At 44.6% G+C, this 20,582-nt stretch overlaps 1 protein-coding gene and 1 long non-coding RNA gene across 2 annotated transcripts; both read left to right on the forward strand.

Moving 5' to 3' along the window:
• Positions 1–284: 284 nt before the first annotated feature.
• Positions 285–1,111, forward strand: LOC148377537 (uncharacterized). The gene is made up of 4 exons (XR_015856641.1): positions 285–419; positions 504–574; positions 711–815; positions 960–1,111. It is a non-coding gene; the product is annotated as an uncharacterized LOC148377537 (long non-coding RNA).
• A 45-nt stretch (positions 1,112–1,156) lies between these two features.
• LOC148377538 (janus kinase and microtubule-interacting protein 3-like) lies at positions 1,157–2,119 on the forward strand. Its single transcript, XM_088368202.1, has 4 exons — positions 1,157–1,270; positions 1,489–1,551; positions 1,638–1,736; positions 1,826–2,119. Exons 1-4 carry the CDS (start codon positions 1,202–1,204, stop codon positions 2,117–2,119), a joined length of 525 nt encoding a protein of 174 aa, XP_088224328.1. The 5' UTR covers positions 1,157–1,201.
• Positions 2,120–20,582: the final 18,463 nt, after the last annotated feature.

Below are 20,582 nucleotides of genomic sequence, written 5' to 3' on the forward strand. Positions count from 1 at the left end.
AACCACACGGGAGACAAGTAAGTTCTTTTGGACACCTGCAGGTGGAGAGTCCATCCGTTGTACGAATGAAGTCTGACTCTCGGCTCCTGCACGAGCATTTTAATTAAGAGAAACAGGGTGGGTGTAAGAGTGGATTGAATAGAGGAAGCCCTTGACCTCTAGTCAAAACATAGCAAGGGGTGTTTTACGACTTTGTGTAGGAAGGGATAAGCGATAGGGATAAATAAGGGATAAATAATATTATTTATTACAGGTCGCAGTCAAAGTCAAAGCAACACAATGATACGATAAAGATAATCTGGAAAACCCTGACACACCCTGTAGTTGTCACTTTTGGAAAAGACGAGCGTCCCTCCAATCATCGCCGGTGACGTGTTTTTCAGGCTCTGGAGACAGGAGCTCATGTCAGAAATGTCATTGTGAGTCGCGTTTGTTTCTGCGCCGGAGCCGTTCGTTCCCTTTGCATCCAAAGAATCTCAAAGGCGGATTATTTGTGTCGACAGGAGAGAGATTTGATGCTACGATACCGACGTCGAGAATCTCTGAGGAGGAACAAAGCGTGAGGTCCTGCAAGGTGAGTCTGTTTGTTTGCGGCTGCTTGGTGTTGCGCAAGATGAAATGGCCTTTTTCTCGCTATCGTTCCTCTCGTCGATTCATCGTGAGGTGTCGCTTCAGTTTGTTCAGAGAGATGTTTGCTTCCGCGCCCGCAGGTCATCGAAACATTTTACGGCTACGACGAAGACGTGTTGGTGGACTCGGACGGATCGTCCTTGTCTTTTCACACCGACAGAACCCCCGACACGGAACCCGAAGAGGTAGCCCGCCATTTCTGCCAGCGTATTGGCACCAAACATTCCTCTTCAGCCTGGAATCGGACTCGTCTTTGCGTCGCGGGTGCTTTGTCGCCGGTCTGACTGATTCTGGTACTAGTGCTGTGTTGCATTGGTGTGTGCATGAAGAGGCAGAGCTTCGCTACCGCCAGCTGACGCAAGAATATCAAGCGCTGCAACGAGCCTACGCTCTGCTAGCCCAGACCAGCGAAGGGGACTACGACGCCGAGAAGGAGATCAAGGTGGCGCCCCTTCCCGCAACCCCCGGCCGGGTCGCAGCCTCCCCGTTCTCACCCAGCCTCGGGTGTTCTCTGGTCTGAAAGGAGGAGGAGGAGCCTCCCTCCTCCTCCTTTCAGACCAGAGAAAAGCTGATGGTAGAAATGGGTCACTATCAAAGCAGAGTAGCAGATCTGGAGTCAGCGCTGAAGCAACAAGGACAGGTAAGCTCATCAATGAGCACACCTTTTTCTCAGACAAAATAGCTACATTCTTCAGTCACTCATCCGTCTGGCATTACTGGACCAACCCCCCCCCCCCCCCCCCGAACGTGGCTGGGAAAATGCGGAGAAAAGCAAATGTCATTTTCCAGTCAACCAAAGAATTTGTGGATGAAAATGACACAACATTCCAAAGCTGTCCACGCGTTTGTCTCTTCTAGAATGTCAAGTGGGTGGAGGAGAAGCAGCTGCTGCGTCAGAGCAATCAGCAGTTGGCCGAAAAGGTGACGGAAAGAAAGGCGCTGGGCGGAGTCGCTTGGCGTCACACTTGTCGGGAAGCCCCGCAGATGAGGTCTGACTGTCTTTTCAGGTCAGGCGGATGGAGGCGGAAGAAGCGCGTCTGAAAGAGCACATCCAGGATATCCGAGACCAAAACGAACTCCTTGAGTTCCGCATCCTGGAGCTGGAGGTGGGAAGACTCGCACAAGCGTGTTGAGGCCAGAGATGTGACGGACGGACGGACGGACGGACGGACGGATGCATGCCTCTGCCTTTCAGGAGAGGGAGTGGCGCTCCCCCGTCTTGAAGTTTCTGCAAGTCCGTTTCCCAGACGGCCTCAGCCCTTTGCAGATCTACTGCGAGGCCGAGGGCGTGAGCGTACGTAAGGCGTCCCTCGCAACCCTAACCTTAACCCGAGGTCCCAGAACACCTTACATTGCTCCTTGCGCCTTTCCCCCGGACATCGTCATCAGTGATCTGATGAAGAAGCTGGACATCCTGGGCTATAACGCCGTAAGTGTATGTCGAACTCCTTATGTTCGCACTCCACGAGACTCGGCGGCTCAAATGTGACTTTTGGAAGGCTTTGCGCTGAAAGAAGCTTGTTGACGCTGTGCCTTTGGGCTCTTGCAGAATCTCACCAACGAGGAGCAGGTGGTCGTGATTCACGCCAGGACCCTTCTCACCCTAGCCGAGAAGGTAACGCGCACGTCCACGCACGCTCTCGCATTCTGCTTATGTGACAGCAGCCTTTCCTCAGTGGTTAGAATACATCAAAGTGACCAAGTCAGCACTTCAACAGAAGATGTTGGACATTGAAAGTGAGAAGGTAGACAGACACGCGACATCAGCCAAGGGGAACTCCGGCAATGTGCCCCAACAATTCTGACCTTGAGCTGTGCTAGGATATGTTCTGCAAGCAGAAGGGCTACCTGGATGAAGAGTTGGACTTCAGGAAGTGTTCCATGGACCAGGCTCATAAGGTAAGCCGCCCTCAAATCTCCCGCCGGACCACTGATGGACGAGGATTGCGGCCCAGAGGATCCTGGAGCTGGAGGCCATGTTGTACGAGGCGCTACCGCAGCGGGACTGCCCCGCCACGGACGGCGAAAAAGCCAGCCACGCTGGCGTGAATGACGTGCTGACGGCGGATCAGAGAGAAGAGCTTAGGAGCGCCGTGGACCAATGGAAGCGAGCCCTGATGTGCGAGTTGAGGGAGCGCGACGCTTGCATCCTCCAAGAGAGAATGGATCTGCTGCACAGCGCGCAACAGGTAAGGGCCCAAAGCCAGCCCGGCACTTACTTGCACGCTTACTGGCTTTTGAATGCCACTTTCCATTTGTCCGTCCTAGAGGAACAAAGAGCTGAAAGAATTCATCGAAGCTCAGAAGAGACAAATCAAACAATTGGAGGAGAAGTTTCTGTTTCTCTTTCTATTCTTCTCCTTGGCCTTCATTCTGTGGCCCTAACACCAGCTGGTGAGTGAGCTCCAGCGGCACCGCACTCGACACCTCCGATACACTGCCAGCCGGTCTCAGACGTTGGCAGACGCTCCGATGCCAACGTATACCCCCCGCCACGGTGACAGAGGCACCGCGTCACACCGGCGCTCATCCAATCAGAAGGCAGGAAAAGCAAATTCACATGCAGGGCACTTTTGAACCAGAAGAGAGCGCCACAAAAAAACGGTTGTTGCCCCAAACGCGCACTAAAAAGGGTCAGAATAACAAGAGTCCCACTGGCCAGCCGGGGCCACCCGTCCAGCTGTTTCTTCAGGGGGGAAAAAAATTGGAGTCACCGGTGAGTACATTTTGCATTTAGCTCTGCTTTTCTGCTTCTGTCTTCAAGTGTGTGGCATCCTGCGATCAAAGAGTCAGCCAACCCCAAAGCGGTTGACCTCAACGTCCCACCACCATGCCTACCAGAGCAGGTGACGTGATGCTTTGGACATCCTTCCGTCTCAGATGCCCAAAAGTACTCTTTGCCACATCTGCGGCAATACGGTGTCTTTTCAAAGGTGCAAATAAATCCAGCGTGGGCGGAACACGCACGTCTTCGGTTTTTCCCGCTTTGTTTGTGTGACAGCTGTTGTGAAAATTTTATACAAATAAAGTTGTATAGTACAGGTTTGGCCAAGCCGCAACTCCCGAACCGCATGCGGCTCTTTTATGTTCATATCAACATTTGTGTGTGTGTGTGTGTGTGTGGGGGGGGGGGGTTGTGCGTGTTGGCTTCACTTGAGTTCAATTTGGTATTTTGGTCAAAAGCGCATGTGGTGAAATTCCACAAAGTAGGATGGGCAAACACATTTCTTTAAACTATGAGTGTCAATTGGGCTCTCGAAATGGCAGGGAAAAGATGCACAGCAAAACGAAAATACGTAGATGAACACAGGACGTTTTAATCAGAGTGGGAAAGTTTCTATTTTTTGTTGAACGTGATGGCAAACCATTCTGCCTGATATGTCAGACCTCAGCGCATTTCAAAGATTCAAATCTTCAGCGCCATGCACTTCAGCTCACTCCATGCTAACATTGATCAGGCGTCGAACCCGCATCATCATGCTTAAGAGGTGGCCATGCTAACCAGTGCGCCATTATGTCAACGCATAATAACTAAGTCTACTGGTCAAAACAGCGGTTACTATATGACGTCGCTACGTCGTGGTCACGTGACGCAGACAAGACGTCAATGGACGTGGGCAGAGTTAACTTGTTTAAAAGGGAGTAGGCAGAAGAAATATTTAATTTATTTAAATCTATTTTGAGTGCACACCATTATGCCAATGCATAACAACTGTAAATCTACTAAACAAAACAGCGGTTGCTATATGACATCTGCCACGTCGTGGTCACGTGACATACGTGACGTCGATGGGCGTAACTTTCGCCGGAATTCAAATCCGCGGGGAGAGTTAACTTGTTTAAAAGAGAGTGGGCAGAAGAATTATTTAATTTATTTAAATCTATTTGGTGTGTGCGCCATTATGTCAATGCATAACAACTGTAAGTCTACTAAACAAAACAGCGGTTGCTATTTGACGTCTGCCACGTCGTGGTCACGTGACGCGGACGTGACGTCGACGCCTACTTTACATCCCACCGATCACAGGACCCCTCGGCTGCATAACCGTGCCCCCTTCCCAACCAATCGGATTTGCTATACGCGAAAACGACGCCAATGGAAAGAGCTTCCGCCCAAATTTAAATCCGTGGGCGTGGCTCGCAGCAGGAAGTAGGAAAATGGCGGCGATGTTGACAAAGACACAGCGGATGGTAACATACGACTAACAAGAGAAATATTTTTATTTTCTGCTTGCAACTGGACCGTCCAGAGCGTACACGGTAAGTACAACTCATCGTTTTTAAAAAGAAGTACTTTTGTTGCCCTGAAAAGCGAGTGAGCGTGGCGTTTGTGGGGGACGTCGAATTTCGACGATTCTTTCTGGTCAACGGTTGTAAATGATTGTGTTGATTAAAAAAGAAAACTTGATGTAACTCTACTTTTAACTGCCGTTTCAGATAGATTTGGAATTGCATCACATCCAATTTTGCCTAGAGCGTACACGGTAAGTAACACTCGTTGTGTTTAAGGAGATTTACGTTTGTAATAGCAGAAGTGTAGCCGCGTTGCGTTGTACGTGTGAATGTTGGTCCGGGCGAAATGTTAATGTTTAATTTCATTCCTTTAGGTTCCACGGTGTTTGTTGGCTGCAAGTTTTCCACTGCAAGAAGAGGCTCATATCATTGACCAGGAGCGAGCTACAATGGTGAGTAGCCATAACATTTATGTTAAACACTTCCTATTTCATGTCTAACAGTACTTGATTTAACAAATAACCATAAATAAATACAGTGTGGGCACTGAAGTTAACATATGTGATTATACTGCCTAATCTGTCACCGAGTAGATTGTTGCAAAGTAATATAAGATCCAAAGTTGTAATTCAGAATAGTTTTCAAAAGAAGGCCATTAGAATTATATACAAGTCTGATTACCCTGAACAAGCTATTAATTAAATCACAAATTCTTCAATTCAAAGATTTGGTAGATTATCAGACAAATAATGTCTAACAGTAATTGATTTAACACATCACGATAAGTAGATTGAGTGTGGGCACTCTCAAGTTAACATATGTGATTATACTGCCTAATCTGTTACAGAGTATGTTGTTGCCAAGTAATGTAGAATAGATCCAAAGTAGTAATCCAGAATAGTTTTGAAGAGGCCATTAGAATAATAAACAAATCTGATTACCTTGAACATAATAACAAGCTAAGTGTTTAATATGTCCTATGAAGTCAAAATTGGGCACCATCATGTGGTGAAATTTGGAATTGCATCACATCCAATTTTGCCTGGGAACAAACAGATTACATAAATCTTAGTTTTGAATAAGCCACTCCTTCTCAAACAAGTAAACTCTGCCCATTTTGCGCAGTAGATGTTCTGTTAATATCTAGTATTTATACAAAGTCATAATTTAAATTGCTTTCAACCTTCATTCATCGGTTCAACCAACATTACTCGCTCTTATTACCAACTTGTATTGATTTAACTAAGCGTTTAATACTTCCTATCAGGTCTCAAATCGAGATTTGGCAAAATACAATTTCAGCAAATCCAATTTTGCCAGGGAACAAAAATAGATTAAATGAACTAAATAAGTCCTCTTCCCATTAAATAAATCAGAAAAGTCTGTCTTGTAACCAGTCCTCTTCAAACAAGTAAAGTCTGCCCATTTTGTGCCGTAGATTTTGTGTCTATGCCTAGTATTTAAACAAAATCATAATTTAAACGACTTCTTTCCTTCATTCACTTTGGAAATTTGGAATTGCAGCAAATCGAATTTTGGCAGGGAACAAAAATAGATCAATTAAACTAAATAAGTCTTCTTCCCATTAAATAAATTAAAAAAGTCTGTCTTGTAACCAGTCCTTTTCAAACAAGTAAAGTCTGCCCATTTTGTGCCGTCGATTTTGTGTTAATGCCTAGTATTTATACAAAATCATAATTTAAAGGACTTCATTCCTTCATTCACTTTGGAAATTTGGAATTGCAGCACATCAAATTTTGCCTGGGAAGAAAAGTAGATTAAATAAATTTAATAAGTCTTACTACTTCCCATTAAATAAATTAAATACGTCTTACTTGTTCCCACTCCTTTTCAAAACAGTAGTTTAAAACGAGGGTCCTTCACTCAATCTTTAACCTCAACCCCGCACGTTGTGTTGTATCTGTGAATGTTGGTTGTGGCCAAATGATAGTTTTCTTTCATTCGTTTAGGTTCCAAGAAAACTTGATGTAACTCTACTTTTAACTGCCGTTTCAGATAAGCGGGTATTACGTCGCAGTCAAATGCCGCGGATATGACGTAATTGCCCGAACCTCCGCCAAAATTCAAATCTGTTGGCGCGATGGCCGTGAGCCACTGAGCAGCGACGATTATCAACAGAAATATCTTTATTTTCTGCTTGCAACTGGACCGTCTAGAGCGTACACGGTAAGTAACACTCATTGTGGTTAAGGAGATTTACGTTTGTAATAGCAGAAGTGTAGCCGCGTTGCGTTGTACGTGTGAAAATTGGTCGAGGCGAAATGTTAATGTTTAATTTCATTCCTTTAGGTTCCACGGTGTTTGTTGGCTGCAAGTTTTCCACTGCAAGAAGAGGCTCGTATCATTGACCAGGAGCGAGCTACAATGGTGAGTAGCCATAACATTTATGTTAAACACTTCCTATTTCATGTCTAACAGTACTTGATTTAACAAATAACCATAAATAAATACAGTGTGGGCACTGAAGTTAACATATGTGATTATACTGCCTAATCTGTCACGGAGTAGATTGTTGCAAAGTAATATAAGATCCAAAGTTGTAATTCAGAATAGTTTTCAAAAGAAGGCCATTAGAATTATATACAAGTCTGATTACCCTGAACAAGCTATTAATTAAATCACAAATTCTTCAATTCAAAGATTTGGTAGATTATCAGACAAATAATGTCTAACAGTAATTGATTTAACACATCACGATAAGTAGATTGAGTGTGGGCACTCTCAAGTTAACATATGTGATTATACTGCCTAATCTGTTACAGAGTATGTTGTTGCCAAGTAATGTAGAATAGATCCAAAGTAGTAATCCAGAATAGTTTTGAAGAGGCCATTAGAATGATAAACAAATCTGATTACCTTGAACATAATAACAAGCTAAGTGTTTAATATGTCCTATGAAGTCAAAATTGGGCACCATCATGTGGTGAAATTTGGAATTGCATCACATCCAATTTTGCCTGGGAACAAACAGATTACATAAATCTTAGTTTTGAATAAGCCACTCCTTCTCAAACAAGTAAACTCTGCCCATTTTGCGCAGTAGATGTTCTGTTAATATCTAGTATTTATACAAAGTCATAATTTAAATTGCTTTCAACCTTCATTCATCGGTTCAACCAACATTACTCGCTCTTATTACCAACTTGTATTGATTTAACTAAGCGTTTAATACTTCCTATCAGGTCTCAAATCGAGATTTGGCAAAATACAATTTCAGCAAATCCAATTTTGCCAGGGAACAAAAATAGATTAAATAAACTAAATAAGTCCTCTTCCCATTAAATAAATCAGAAAAGTCTGTCTTGTAACCAGTCCTCTTCAAACAAGTAAAGTCTGCCCATTTTGTGCCGTAGATTTTGTGTCTATGCCTAGTATTTAAACAAAATCATAATTTAAACGACTTCTTTCCTTCATTCACTTTGGAAATTTGGAATTGCAGCAAATCGAATTTTGGCAGGGAACAAAAATAGATCAATTAAACTAAATAAGTCTTCTTCCCATTAAATAAATTAAAAAAGTCTGTCTTGTAACCAGTCCTTTTCAAACAAGTAAAGTCTGCCCATTTTGTGCCGTCGATTTTGTGTTAATGCCTAGTATTTATACAAAATCATAATTTAAAGGACTTCATTCCTTCATTCACTTTGGAAATTTGGAATTGCAGCACATCAAATTTTGCCTGGGAAGAAAAGTAGATTAAATAAATTTAATAAGTCTTACTACTTCCCATTAAATAAATTAAATACGTCTTACTTGTTCCCACTCCTTTTCAAAACAGTAGTTTAAAACGAGGGCCCTTCACTCAATCTTTAACCCCAACCCCGCACCTTGTGTTGTATCTGTGAATGTTGGTTGTGGCCAAATGATAGTTTTCTTTCATTCGTTTAGGTTCCAAGAAAACTTGATGTAACTCTACTTTTAACTGCCGTTTCAGATAAGCGGGTATTACGTCGCAGTCATGTGCCGTGGATATGACGTAATTGCCCGAACCTCCGCCAAAATTCAAATCTGTTGGCGCGATGGCCGTGAGCCACTGAGCAGCGACGATTATCAACAGAAATATCTTTATTTTCTGCTTGCAACTGGACCGTCTAGAGCGTACACGGTAAGTAACACTCATTGTGGTTAAGGAGATTTACGTTTGTAATAGCAGAAGTGTAGCCGCGTTGCGTTGTACGTGTGAAAATTGGTCGAGGCGAAATGTTAATGTTTAATTTCATTCCTTTAGGTTCCACGGTGTTTGTTGGCTGCAAGTTTTCCACTGCAAGAAGAGGCTCGTATCATTGACCAGGAGCGAGCTACAATGGTGAGTAGCCATAACATTTATGTTAAACACTTCCTATTTCATGTCTAACAGTACTTGATTTAACAAATAACCATAAATAAATACAGTGTGGGCACTGAAGTTAACATATGTGATTATACTGCCTAATCTGTCACGGAGTAGATTGTTGCAAAGTAATATAAGATCCAAAGTTGTAATTCAGAATAGTTTTCAAAAGAAGGCCATTAGAATTATATACAAGTCTGATTACCCTTAACATAACAACAAGCTATTAATTAAATCACAAATTCTTCAATTCAAAGATTTGGTAGATTATCAGACAAATAATGTCTAACAGTAATTGATTTAACACATCACGATAAGTAGATTGAGTGTGGGCACTCTCAAGTTAACAGATATGATTATACTGCCTAATCTGTTACAGAGTATGTTGTTGCCAAGTAATGTAGAATAGATCCAAAGTAGTAATCCAGAATAGTTTTGAAGAGGCCATTAGAATAATAAACAAATCTGATTACCTTGAACATAATAACAAGCTAAGTGTTTAATATGTCCTATGAAGTCAAAATTGGGCACCATCATGTGGTGAAATTTGGAATTGCATCACATCCAATTTTGCCTGGGAACAAACAGATTAAATAAATCTTAGTTTTGAATAAGCCACTCCTTCTCAAACAAGTAAACTCTGCCCATTTCGCGCAGTAGATGTTCTGTTAATATCTAGTATTTATACAAAGTCATAATTTAAATTGCTTTCAACCTTCATTCATCGGTTCAACCAACATTACTCGCTCTTATTACCAACTTGTATTGATTTAACTAAGCGTTTAATACTTCCTATCAGGTCTCAAGGCAAGATTTGGCAAAATACAATTTCAGCAAATCCAATTTTGCCAGGGAACAAAAATAGATTAAATAAACTAAATAAGTCTTCTTCCCATTAAATAAATCAGAAAAGTCTGTCTTGTAACCAGTCCTCTTCAAACAAGTAAAGTCTGCCCATTTTGTGCCGTAGATTTTGTGTCTATGCCTAGTATTTAAACAAAATCATAATTTAAACGACTTCTTTCCTTCATTCACTTTGGAAATTTGGAATTGCAGCAAATCGAATTTTGCCAGGGAACAAAAATAGATCAATTAAACTAAATAAGTCTTCTTCCCATTAAATAAATTAAAAAAGTCTGTCTTGTAACCAGTCCTTTTCAAACAAGTAAAGTCTGCCCATTTTGTGCCGTCGATTTTGTGTTAATGCCTAGTATTTATACAAAATCATAATTTAAAGGACTTCATTCCTTCATTCACTTTGGAAATTTGGAATTGCAGCACATCAAATTTTGCCTGGGAAGAAAAGTAGATTAAATAAATTTAATAAATCTTACTACTTCCCATTAAATAAATTAAATACGTCTTACTTGTTCCCACTCCTTTTCAAAACAGTAGTTTAAAACGAGGGCCCTTCACTCAATCTTTAACCCCAACCCCGCACGTTGTGTTGTATCTGTGAATGTTGGTTGTGGCCAAATGATAGTTTTCTTTCATTCGTTTAGGTTCCAAGAAAACTTGATGTAACTCTACTTTTAACTGCCGTTTCAGATAAGCGGGTATTACGTCGCAGTCATGTGCCGTGGATATGACGTAATTGCCCGAACCTCCGCCAAAATTCAAATCTGTTGGCGCGATGGCCGTGAGCCACTGAGCAGCGACGATTATCAACAGAAATATCTTTATTTTCTGCTTGCAACTGGACCGTCTAGAGCGTACACGGTAAGTAACACTCATTGTGGTTAAGGAGATTTACGTTTGTAATAGCAGAAGTGTAGCCGCGTTGCGTTGTACGTGTGAAAATTGGTCGAGGCGAAATGTTAATGTTTAATTTCATTCCTTTAGGTTCCACGGTGTTTGTTGGCTGCAAGTTTTCCACTGCAAGAAGAGGCTCGTATCATTGACCAGGAGCGAGCTACAATGGTGAGTAGCCATAACATTTATGTTAAACACTTCCTATTTCATGTCTAACAGTACTTGATTTAACAAATAACCATAAATAAATACAGTGTGGGCACTGAAGTTAACATATGTGATTATACTGCCTAATCTGTCACGGAGTAGATTGTTGCAAAGTAATATAAGATCCAAAGTTGTAATTCAGAATAGTTTTCAAAAGAAGGCCATTAGAATTATATACAAGTCTGATTACCCTTAACATAACAACAAGCTATTAATTAAATCACAAATTCTTCAATTCAAAGATTTGGTAGATTATCAGACAAATAATGTCTAACAGTAATTGATTTAACACATCACGATAAGTAGATTGAGTGTGGGCACTCTCAAGTTAACAGATATGATTATACTGCCTAATCTGTTACAGAGTATGTTGTTGCCAAGTAATGTAGAATAGATCCAAAGTAGTAATCCAGAATAGTTTTGAAGAGGCCATTAGAATAATAAACAAATCTGATTACCTTGAACATAATAACAAGCTAAGTGTTTAATATGTCCTATGAAGTCAAAATTGGGCACCATCATGTGGTGAAATTTGGAATTGCATCACATCCAATTTTGCCTGGGAACAAACAGATTAAATAAATCTTAGTTTTGAATAAGCCACTCCTTCTCAAACAAGTAAACTCTGCCCATTTCGCGCAGTAGATGTTCTGTTAATATCTAGTATTTATACAAAGTCATAATTTAAATTGCTTTCAACCTTCATTCATCGGTTCAACCAACATTACTCGCTCTTATTACCAACTTGTATTGATTTAACTAAGCGTTTAATACTTCCTATCAGGTCTCAAGGCAAGATTTGGCAAAATACAATTTCAGCAAATCCAATTTTGCCAGGGAACAAAAATAGATTAAATAAACTAAATAAGTCTTCTTCCCATTAAATAAATCAGAAAAGTCTGTCTTGTAACCAGTCCTCTTCAAACAAGTAAAGTCTGCCCATTTTGTGCCGTAGATTTTGTGTCTATGCCTAGTATTTAAACAAAATCATAATTTAAACGACTTCTTTCCTTCATTCACTTTGGAAATTTGGAATTGCAGCAAATCGAATTTTGCCAGGGAACAAAAATAGATCAATTAAACTAAATAAGTCTTCTTCCCATTAAATAAATTAAAAAAGTCTGTCTTGTAACCAGTCCTTTTCAAACAAGTAAAGTCTGCCCATTTTGTGCCGTCGATTTTGTGTTAATGCCTAGTATTTATACAAAATCATAATTTAAAGGACTTCATTCCTTCATTCACTTTGGAAATTTGGAATTGCAGCACATCAAATTTTGCCTGGGAAGAAAAGTAGATTAAATAAATTTAATAAGTCTTACTACTTCCCATTAAATAAATTAAATACGTCTTACTTGTTCCCACTCCTTTACAAAAAAGTAGTTTAAAACGAGGTCCCTTCACTCAACCTTTAACCCTATTTATTCACCTTCTAGGCTAAGTGTTAAAGGCTAAGTGTTAAAGGCTAAGTGTTAAAGGCTAAGTGTTAGAGGCTAAGTGCCAGAGGCTAGGCGCCAGAGGCGAGTTTTTGTGGGCTGAAGTTTTAGTGGGGTTAGTGTGAATACAATCCAAAAGAATACAACAGAATACAATACAATAGAATATAATACATAGATTAAATTCAATAGCTCTTACTACTTCCCATTAAATAAATTAAATACGTCTTACTTGTTCCCAATCCTTTTCAAAAAAGTAGTTTAAAACGAGGGCCCTTCACTCAACCTTTAACCTCAACCCCGCACGTCACATTGTGTTGTATCTGTGAATGTTGGTTGTGGCCAAATGATAGTTTTCTTTCATTCGTTTAGGTTCCACGGTGTTTGTTGGCTATGTTTTCCACTGTCAGAAGGATGAAAATACAAAGTACAACGCTTGGACGTGGGCGAAGACGTGACCGGTGAGTCCTTCCTTCCTATTTATTTACCTTCTAGATGCTAGAGGCTAAGTGTTAGAGGCTAAGTGTTAGAGGCTAAGTGTTAAACACAATACGAACAACACAACGATACTGCACTGAACAACACGATACCGCACTGAGAAACACGATACCGCACTGAACAACACGATACCGCACTGAACAACACCATGCCGCACTGAACACCATGCCACACTGAACAACACCATCCCGCACTGAACAACACCATGCCGCACTAAACAACACCATGCCGCACTGAACAACACCATGCCTCACTGAACGACACCATGCCGCACTGAAAGACACCATGCCGCACTGAACGACACCATGCCGCACTGAAAGACACCATCCCGCACTGAACACCATGCCGCACTGAACAACACCATCCTGCACTGAACAACACCATCCCGCACTGAACAACACCATGCCGAACTGAACAACATTATGCCGCACTGAACATTATGCCGCACTGAACAACACCATGCCGCACTGAACAACACCATGCCGCACTGAACAACATTATGCCGCACTGAACAACACCATGCCGCACTGAACAACACCATGCCGCACTGAACAACACCATGCCGCACTGAACAACATTATGCCGCACTGAACAACACCATGCCGCACTGAACAACACCATCCTGCACTGAACAACACCATTCCGCATTGAACACCATGCCGCACTGAACAACACCATCCCGCACTGAACAACACCATCCCGCACTGAACAACACCATGCCGCACTGAACAACATTATGCCGCACTGAACAACATTATGCCGCACTGAACAACACCATGCCGCACTGAACAACACCATGCCGCACTGAACAACACCATGCCGCACTGAACAACATTATAACGCACTGAACAACACCATCCCGCACTGAACAACACCATGCCGCACTAAACAACATTATGCCGCACTGAACAACATTATGCCGAAATGAACAACACCATGCCGCACTGAACAACACCATGCCGCACTGAACAACACCATCCTGCACTGAACAACACCATCCCGCACTGAACAACACCATGCCGCACTGAACAACACCATGCCGCACTGAACAACACCATGCCGCAATGAACAACACCATCCCGCACTGAACAACATTATGCCGCACTGAACAACATTATGCCGCACTGAACAACATTATGCCGCACTGAACAACACCATGCCGCACTGAACAACACCATCCTGCACTGAACAACACCATCCCGCACTGAACAACACCATGCCGCACTGAACAACATTATGGCGCACTGAACAACATTATGCCGCACTGAACAACACCATCCCGCACTGAACAACACCATGCCGCACTGAACAACATTATGGCGCACTGAACAACATTATGCCGCACTGAACAACACCATGCCGCACTGAGCAACACCATGCCGCACTGAACAACACCATGCCGCAATGAACAACACCATCCCGCACTGAACAACACCATGCCGCACTGAGCAACACCATGCCGCACTGAACAACACCACGCTGCACTGAACAACACCATGCCGCACTGAACAACACCATTCCGCACTGAACAACACCATGCCGCACTGAACAACACCATGCCGCATTGAACAACACCATGCCGCACTGAACAACACCATCCTGCACTGAACAACACCATCCCGCATTGAACAACACCATGCCGCACTGAACAACACCATCCTGCACTGAACAACACCATCCCGCACTGAACAACACCATCCCGCATTGAACAACACCATCCTGCACTGAACAACACCATGCCGCACTGAACAACACCATGCCGCACTGAACAACACCATTCCGCACTGAACAACACCATGCCGCACTGAACAACACCATCCTGCACTGAACAACACCATCCCGCACTGAACAACACCATGCCGCATTGAACAACACCATCCTGCACTGAACAACACCATCCTGCACTGAACAACACCATGCCGCACTGAACAACACCATGCCGCACTGAACAACACCATGCCGCACTGAACAACACCATGCCGCACTGAACAACACCATGCCGCACTGAACAACACCATCCCGCACTGAACAACACCATGCCGCACTGAACAACATTATGCCGCACTGAACAACATTATGCCGCACTGAACAACACCATGCCGCACTGAACAACACCATGCCGCACTGAACAACACCATGCCGCACTGAACAACATTATAACGCACTGAACAACACCATCCCGCACTGAACAACACCATGCCGCACTAAACAACATTATGCCGCACTGAACAACATTATGCCGAAATGAACAACACCATGCCGCACTGAACAACACCATGCCGCACTGAACAACACCATCCTGCACTGAACAACACCATCCCGCACTGAACAACACCATGCCGCACTGAACAACACCATGCCGCACTGAACAACACCATGCCGCAATGAACAACACCATCCCGCACTGAACAACATTATGCCGCACTGAACAACATTATGCCGCACTGAACAACATTATGCCGCACTGAACAACACCATGCCGCACTGAACAACACCATCCTGCACTGAACAACACCATCCCGCACTGAACAACACCATGCCGCACTGAACAACATTATGGCGCACTGAACAACATTATGCCGCACTGAACAACACCATCCCGCACTGAACAACACCATGCCGCACTGAACAACATTATGGCGCACTGAACAACATTATGCCGCACTGAACAACACCATGCCGCACTGAGCAACACCATGCCGCACTGAACAACACCATGCCGCAATGAACAACACCATCCCGCACTGAACAACACCATGCCGCACTGAGCAACACCATGCCGCACTGAACAACACCACGCTGCACTGAACAACACCATGCCGCACTGAACAACACCATTCCGCACTGAACAACACCATGCCGCACTGAACAACACCATGCCGCATTGAACAACACCATGCCGCACTGAACAACACCATCCTGCACTGAACAACACCATCCCGCATTGAACAACACCATGCCGCACTGAACAACACCATCCTGCACTGAACAACACCATCCCGCACTGAACAACACCATCCCGCATTGAACAACACCATCCTGCACTGAACAACACCATGCCGCACTGAACAACACCATGCCGCACTGAACAACACCATTCCGCACTGAACAACACCATGCCGCACTGAACAACACCATCCTGCACTGAACAACACCATCCCGCACTGAACAACACCATGCCGCATTGAACAACACCATCCTGCACTGAACAACACCATCCTGCACTGAACAACACCATGCCGCACTGAACAACACCATGCCGCACTGAACAACACCATGCCGCACTGAACAACACCATGCCGCATTAAACAACACCATGCCGCACTGAACAACACCATCCTGCACTGAACAACACCATGCCGCACTGAACAACACCATCCCGCACTGAACAACACCATGCCGCACTGAACAACACCATGCCGCACTGAACAACACCATGCTGCACTGAACAACATTATGCTGCACTGAACAACACGATCCTGCATTGAACAACACCATGCCGCACTGAACAACACCATCCTGCACTGAACAACACCATCCTGCACTGAACAACACCACCCCGCACTGAACAACACGATCCCGCATTGAACAACACCATCCTGCACTGAACAACACCACCCCGCACTGAACAACACGATCCCGCATTGAACACCATCCCGCACTGAACAACACCATGCCGCACTGAACAACACCATGCCGCACTGAACAACACCATGCCGCACTGAACAACATTATGCCGCACTGAACAACACCATGCCGCACTGAACAACACCATCCCGCACTGAACAACACCATGCCGCATTGAACAACACCATGCCGCACTGAACAACACCATCCTGCACTGAACAACACCATCCCGCACTAAACAACACCATGCCGCACTGAACAACATTATGGCGCACTGGACAACATTATGCCGCACTGAACAATACCATGCCGCACTGAACAACACCATGCCGCACTGAACAACACCATGCCGCACTGAACAACACCATGCCGCACTGAACAACATTATGCCGCACTGAACAACACCATGCCGCACTGAACAACACCATGCCGCACTGAACAACACGATCCCGCATTGAACAACACCATCCTGCACTGAACAACACCATGCCGCACTGAACAACACCATGCCGCACTGAACAACACCATTCCGCACTGAACAACACCATGCCGCACTGAACAACACCATCCTGCACTGAACAACACCATCCCGCACTGAACAACACCATGCCGCATTGAACAACACCATGCCGCACTGAACAACACCATCCCGCACTGAACAACACCATGCCGCATTGAACAACACCATGCCGCACTGAACAACACCATCCTGCACTGAACAACACCATCCCGCACTGAACAACACCATGCCGCACTGAACAACATTATGGCGCACTGAACAACATTATGCCGCACTGAACAACACCATGCCGCACTGAACAACACCATGCCGCACTGAACAACACCATGCCGCACTGAACAACATTATGCCGCACTGAACAACATTATGCCGCACTGAACAACACCATGCCGCACTGAACAACACCATGCCGCACTGAACAACACCATGCCGCACTGAACAACACGACGTCGCACTGAACAACACGACGCCGCACAGAACAACACGACGCCGCACAGAATAACACAATACCGCACAGAACAACACAATACCGCACAAACAGTTTTAGATAATATTACGTCGCAGTCATGTGACGCGGACATGACGTCAATAGGCGGAACTCACGGCAAAATTATAATCCGTGGGCGTGGCTTGCAACAGGAAGTAGGAAAGCGGCAGTTCTGGCAAACAAGACACAGCTGTTAGTAACACGATGACTAACAAGGCAAATATTTTTGTTTTCAGCTTGCAACTTGACCGTCTAGAGCGTACAAGGTAATTACAACTGTTTTTTTTTAGCCCTGAAAAGCGAGGGAGTGTGGCGTTTGGGAGGAATGTCGAACTCGGCGTCTGCTTCCAGCCACAGACGCCAAATTTCGACGATTATTTCGACTGGTCAACGGTTGTAAATTATTGCGTTGACTAAAAACTTTATTTAACTCTACTCTTAACTTTGCCGTTTCAGATATGCGGGTATTACACCGCGGAAATGACGTCAATAGGCTGAACTCTCGCCAAAATTCAAATCTGTGGGCGCAATGGCCTTGAGCGAGACACCGGATACAAACACGACGATTATCAACAGAAATATCTTTATTTTCCGCTTGCAAGTGGACCGTCTAGAGCGTACACGGTAAGTACAACTCATTGTGTTTAAAAAGATTTACGTTTGTGTAGTTTGCGTTGCGTTGTATCTGTGAATGTTGGTTGAGGCTAAATGTTAATGTTTAATTTCATTCCTTTAGGTTCCACGGTGTTTGTTGGCTGTATGTTTTCCACTGCAAGAAGAGGCTCGTATCATTGACCAGCAGGAGCTACAATGGTGAGTACCCCTTTCGTCTTCCATTTATGTTAAACACTTCCTATTTCATGTCTAACAGTACTCGATTTAACAAATAACCATAAATAAATACAGTGGGGGCAGTCACGTTAACATGTGTGATTATCCTGCCTAATATGTTTATCACAAATATGTCACTAATCACTAATATGTTTATTTGTTTATCACAACACCTTTGGACCTTCAGCAATCGATTATTTACCTTCATCTACATAGAGACAGAACGATGGTGTCTTAAACATCTCATTCATTTCACCAAATAACTTCACGCAGGTGGATAACGGCCGTCTCGGTCACGCTATGTTGCGTGATGCAGTTTTGAAGAACCAAATGCATTTATTCAATGACTAAGTCAAGCTAGTTCTATGTTTATGATGTTGTAAGTTACGGTACCGATTGAAGTTGAGTTCGAAGCCAGTGGAAAACAGCGCTGCGTTTGTGCTCTCCAGGTACAAATGTTGTGATCTCTGACTGACGACCGGGCGAGACTCGAGTAAGAGATGTCCAAACGAGCTCCGGCAGGGCGGGCCAAGGCGGAGCGAACGGACGCCCTTCAGGCCGCCAATGACGAGCTGAGAACCAAACTGATGGACGTCCAGTTAGAACTTCAGCAGGAGAAGAACAAGGTGAAAACCTCAACAGACAGACACTGCCTGCCTCCCTGCCTGCCTCCCTGCCTGCCTCCCTGCCTGCCTCCCTCCCTCCCAGTTTTCCCGATGTAGATTAGACATGCGTGTGCCATGACTGTGTCAGCCTACATCAACAAATGCACCGAGGACGTCAGCACCACTAAGAATATCATCACCCGGGGCAACCAACGACCCTGGATGACTGAGGAGGTACGTCAAACGCTACGAGCGCGGAACTCTGCCTTCAAGTCTGGCGACAAGGAGACACTGAGGACAGCGAGAGCCAACTTGAACCGTGCCATCAGGATAGCGAAGCGAGACCGCAGTCGAAAATTTCAGGATCGTTTCCACGACGTCAAAAACATCAGGAGTATGTGGCAAGGCATACGGGCGATTACAGACTACAACTCACCCTCCCCCCCCCCCCGGTGGGTGTAGTTGATGCTGACTTTCTAAATGGTCTAAATAACTTCTTTGGGAGGTTCGAGGCACTAAACGGCACTCCAGCAGTTAAAACTGTCCCCCATCAGGAAGAGGCGGTACTCTGCCTTGACTCCGCCGATGTGTTGAAGACCCTGAGGAGAGTCAACCCCTGTAAGGCCCCTGGCCCCGACAACATTCCTGGGCGTGTGTTCAGGGAATGTGCAAGTCATCTGGCTGGGGTCATCACAGACATTTTTAACACCTCGCTGGGCCAAGCCACAGTGCCGGCGTGCTTTAAGACTGCCTCCATCATTCCGGTGCCGAAGAAACCTCAAATCACCTCATTTAATGATTACCGGCCTGTTGCACTGACTCCGGTTATGATGAAGTGCTTCGAAAGGCTGCTTAAAGGTCACATCGTTTCCAGACTCCCCCTATTATTTGACCCGTTCCAGTTTGCCGACCGGCAAAACCGCTCCACTCAGGACGCCATCTCCTCCGTTCTTCACCTGAGCCTGGCTCACCTGGAGGAGAAGAACACCCATGTGCGGAGGCTGTTCCTGGACTTCAGCTCAGCGTTTAACACCATCATCCCACAGCATCTGGTAGGAAAATTGGAACACCTGGGCTTCAACACCCCCCTTCGCAACTGGCTGCTAGACTTCCTCACCAACAGACCTCAGTCAGTCCGGGTCGGACAGAACACCTCTGATGTCATCACCCTCAGCACAGGCTCCCTTCAGGGCTGCGTCCTGAGCCCCCTGCTGTGCACCCTGATGACACACGACTGCGTCCTCAGGTTCACCACCAATCACATCGTGAAGTCAGCAGACGACACAACGGTGGTGGGGCTCATCAGAGACAACAACGACCTGGACTACAGAGAGGAGGTGGAGCAGCTGGTGGGCTGGTGCAGAGAAAACAGCCTGATCCTGAATGAGGAGAAGATGAAGGAGATCATCGT

Source organism: Syngnathus floridae, unplaced genomic scaffold (genome assembly GCF_059516105.1).
Source record: "Syngnathus floridae isolate MCC-2025c unplaced genomic scaffold, RoL_Sflo_1.0 HiC_scaffold_131, whole genome shotgun sequence".
NCBI classification, from domain to species: domain Eukaryota; kingdom Metazoa; phylum Chordata; class Actinopteri; order Syngnathiformes; family Syngnathidae; genus Syngnathus; species Syngnathus floridae.

Coding starts and splice junctions, on each gene's coding strand:
- LOC148377538 (XM_088368202.1), top strand. CDS start 1,202: ATGGTAGAAATGGGTCACTATCAAAGCAGAGTAGCAGATCTGGAGTCA. Junction 1,271..1,488: donor CGCTGAAGCAACAAGGACAG/GTAAGCTCATCA, acceptor TGTCTCTTCTAG/AATGTCAAGTGGGTGGAGGA. Junction 1,552..1,637: donor ATCAGCAGTTGGCCGAAAAG/GTGACGGAAAGA, acceptor CTGTCTTTTCAG/GTCAGGCGGATGGAGGCGGA.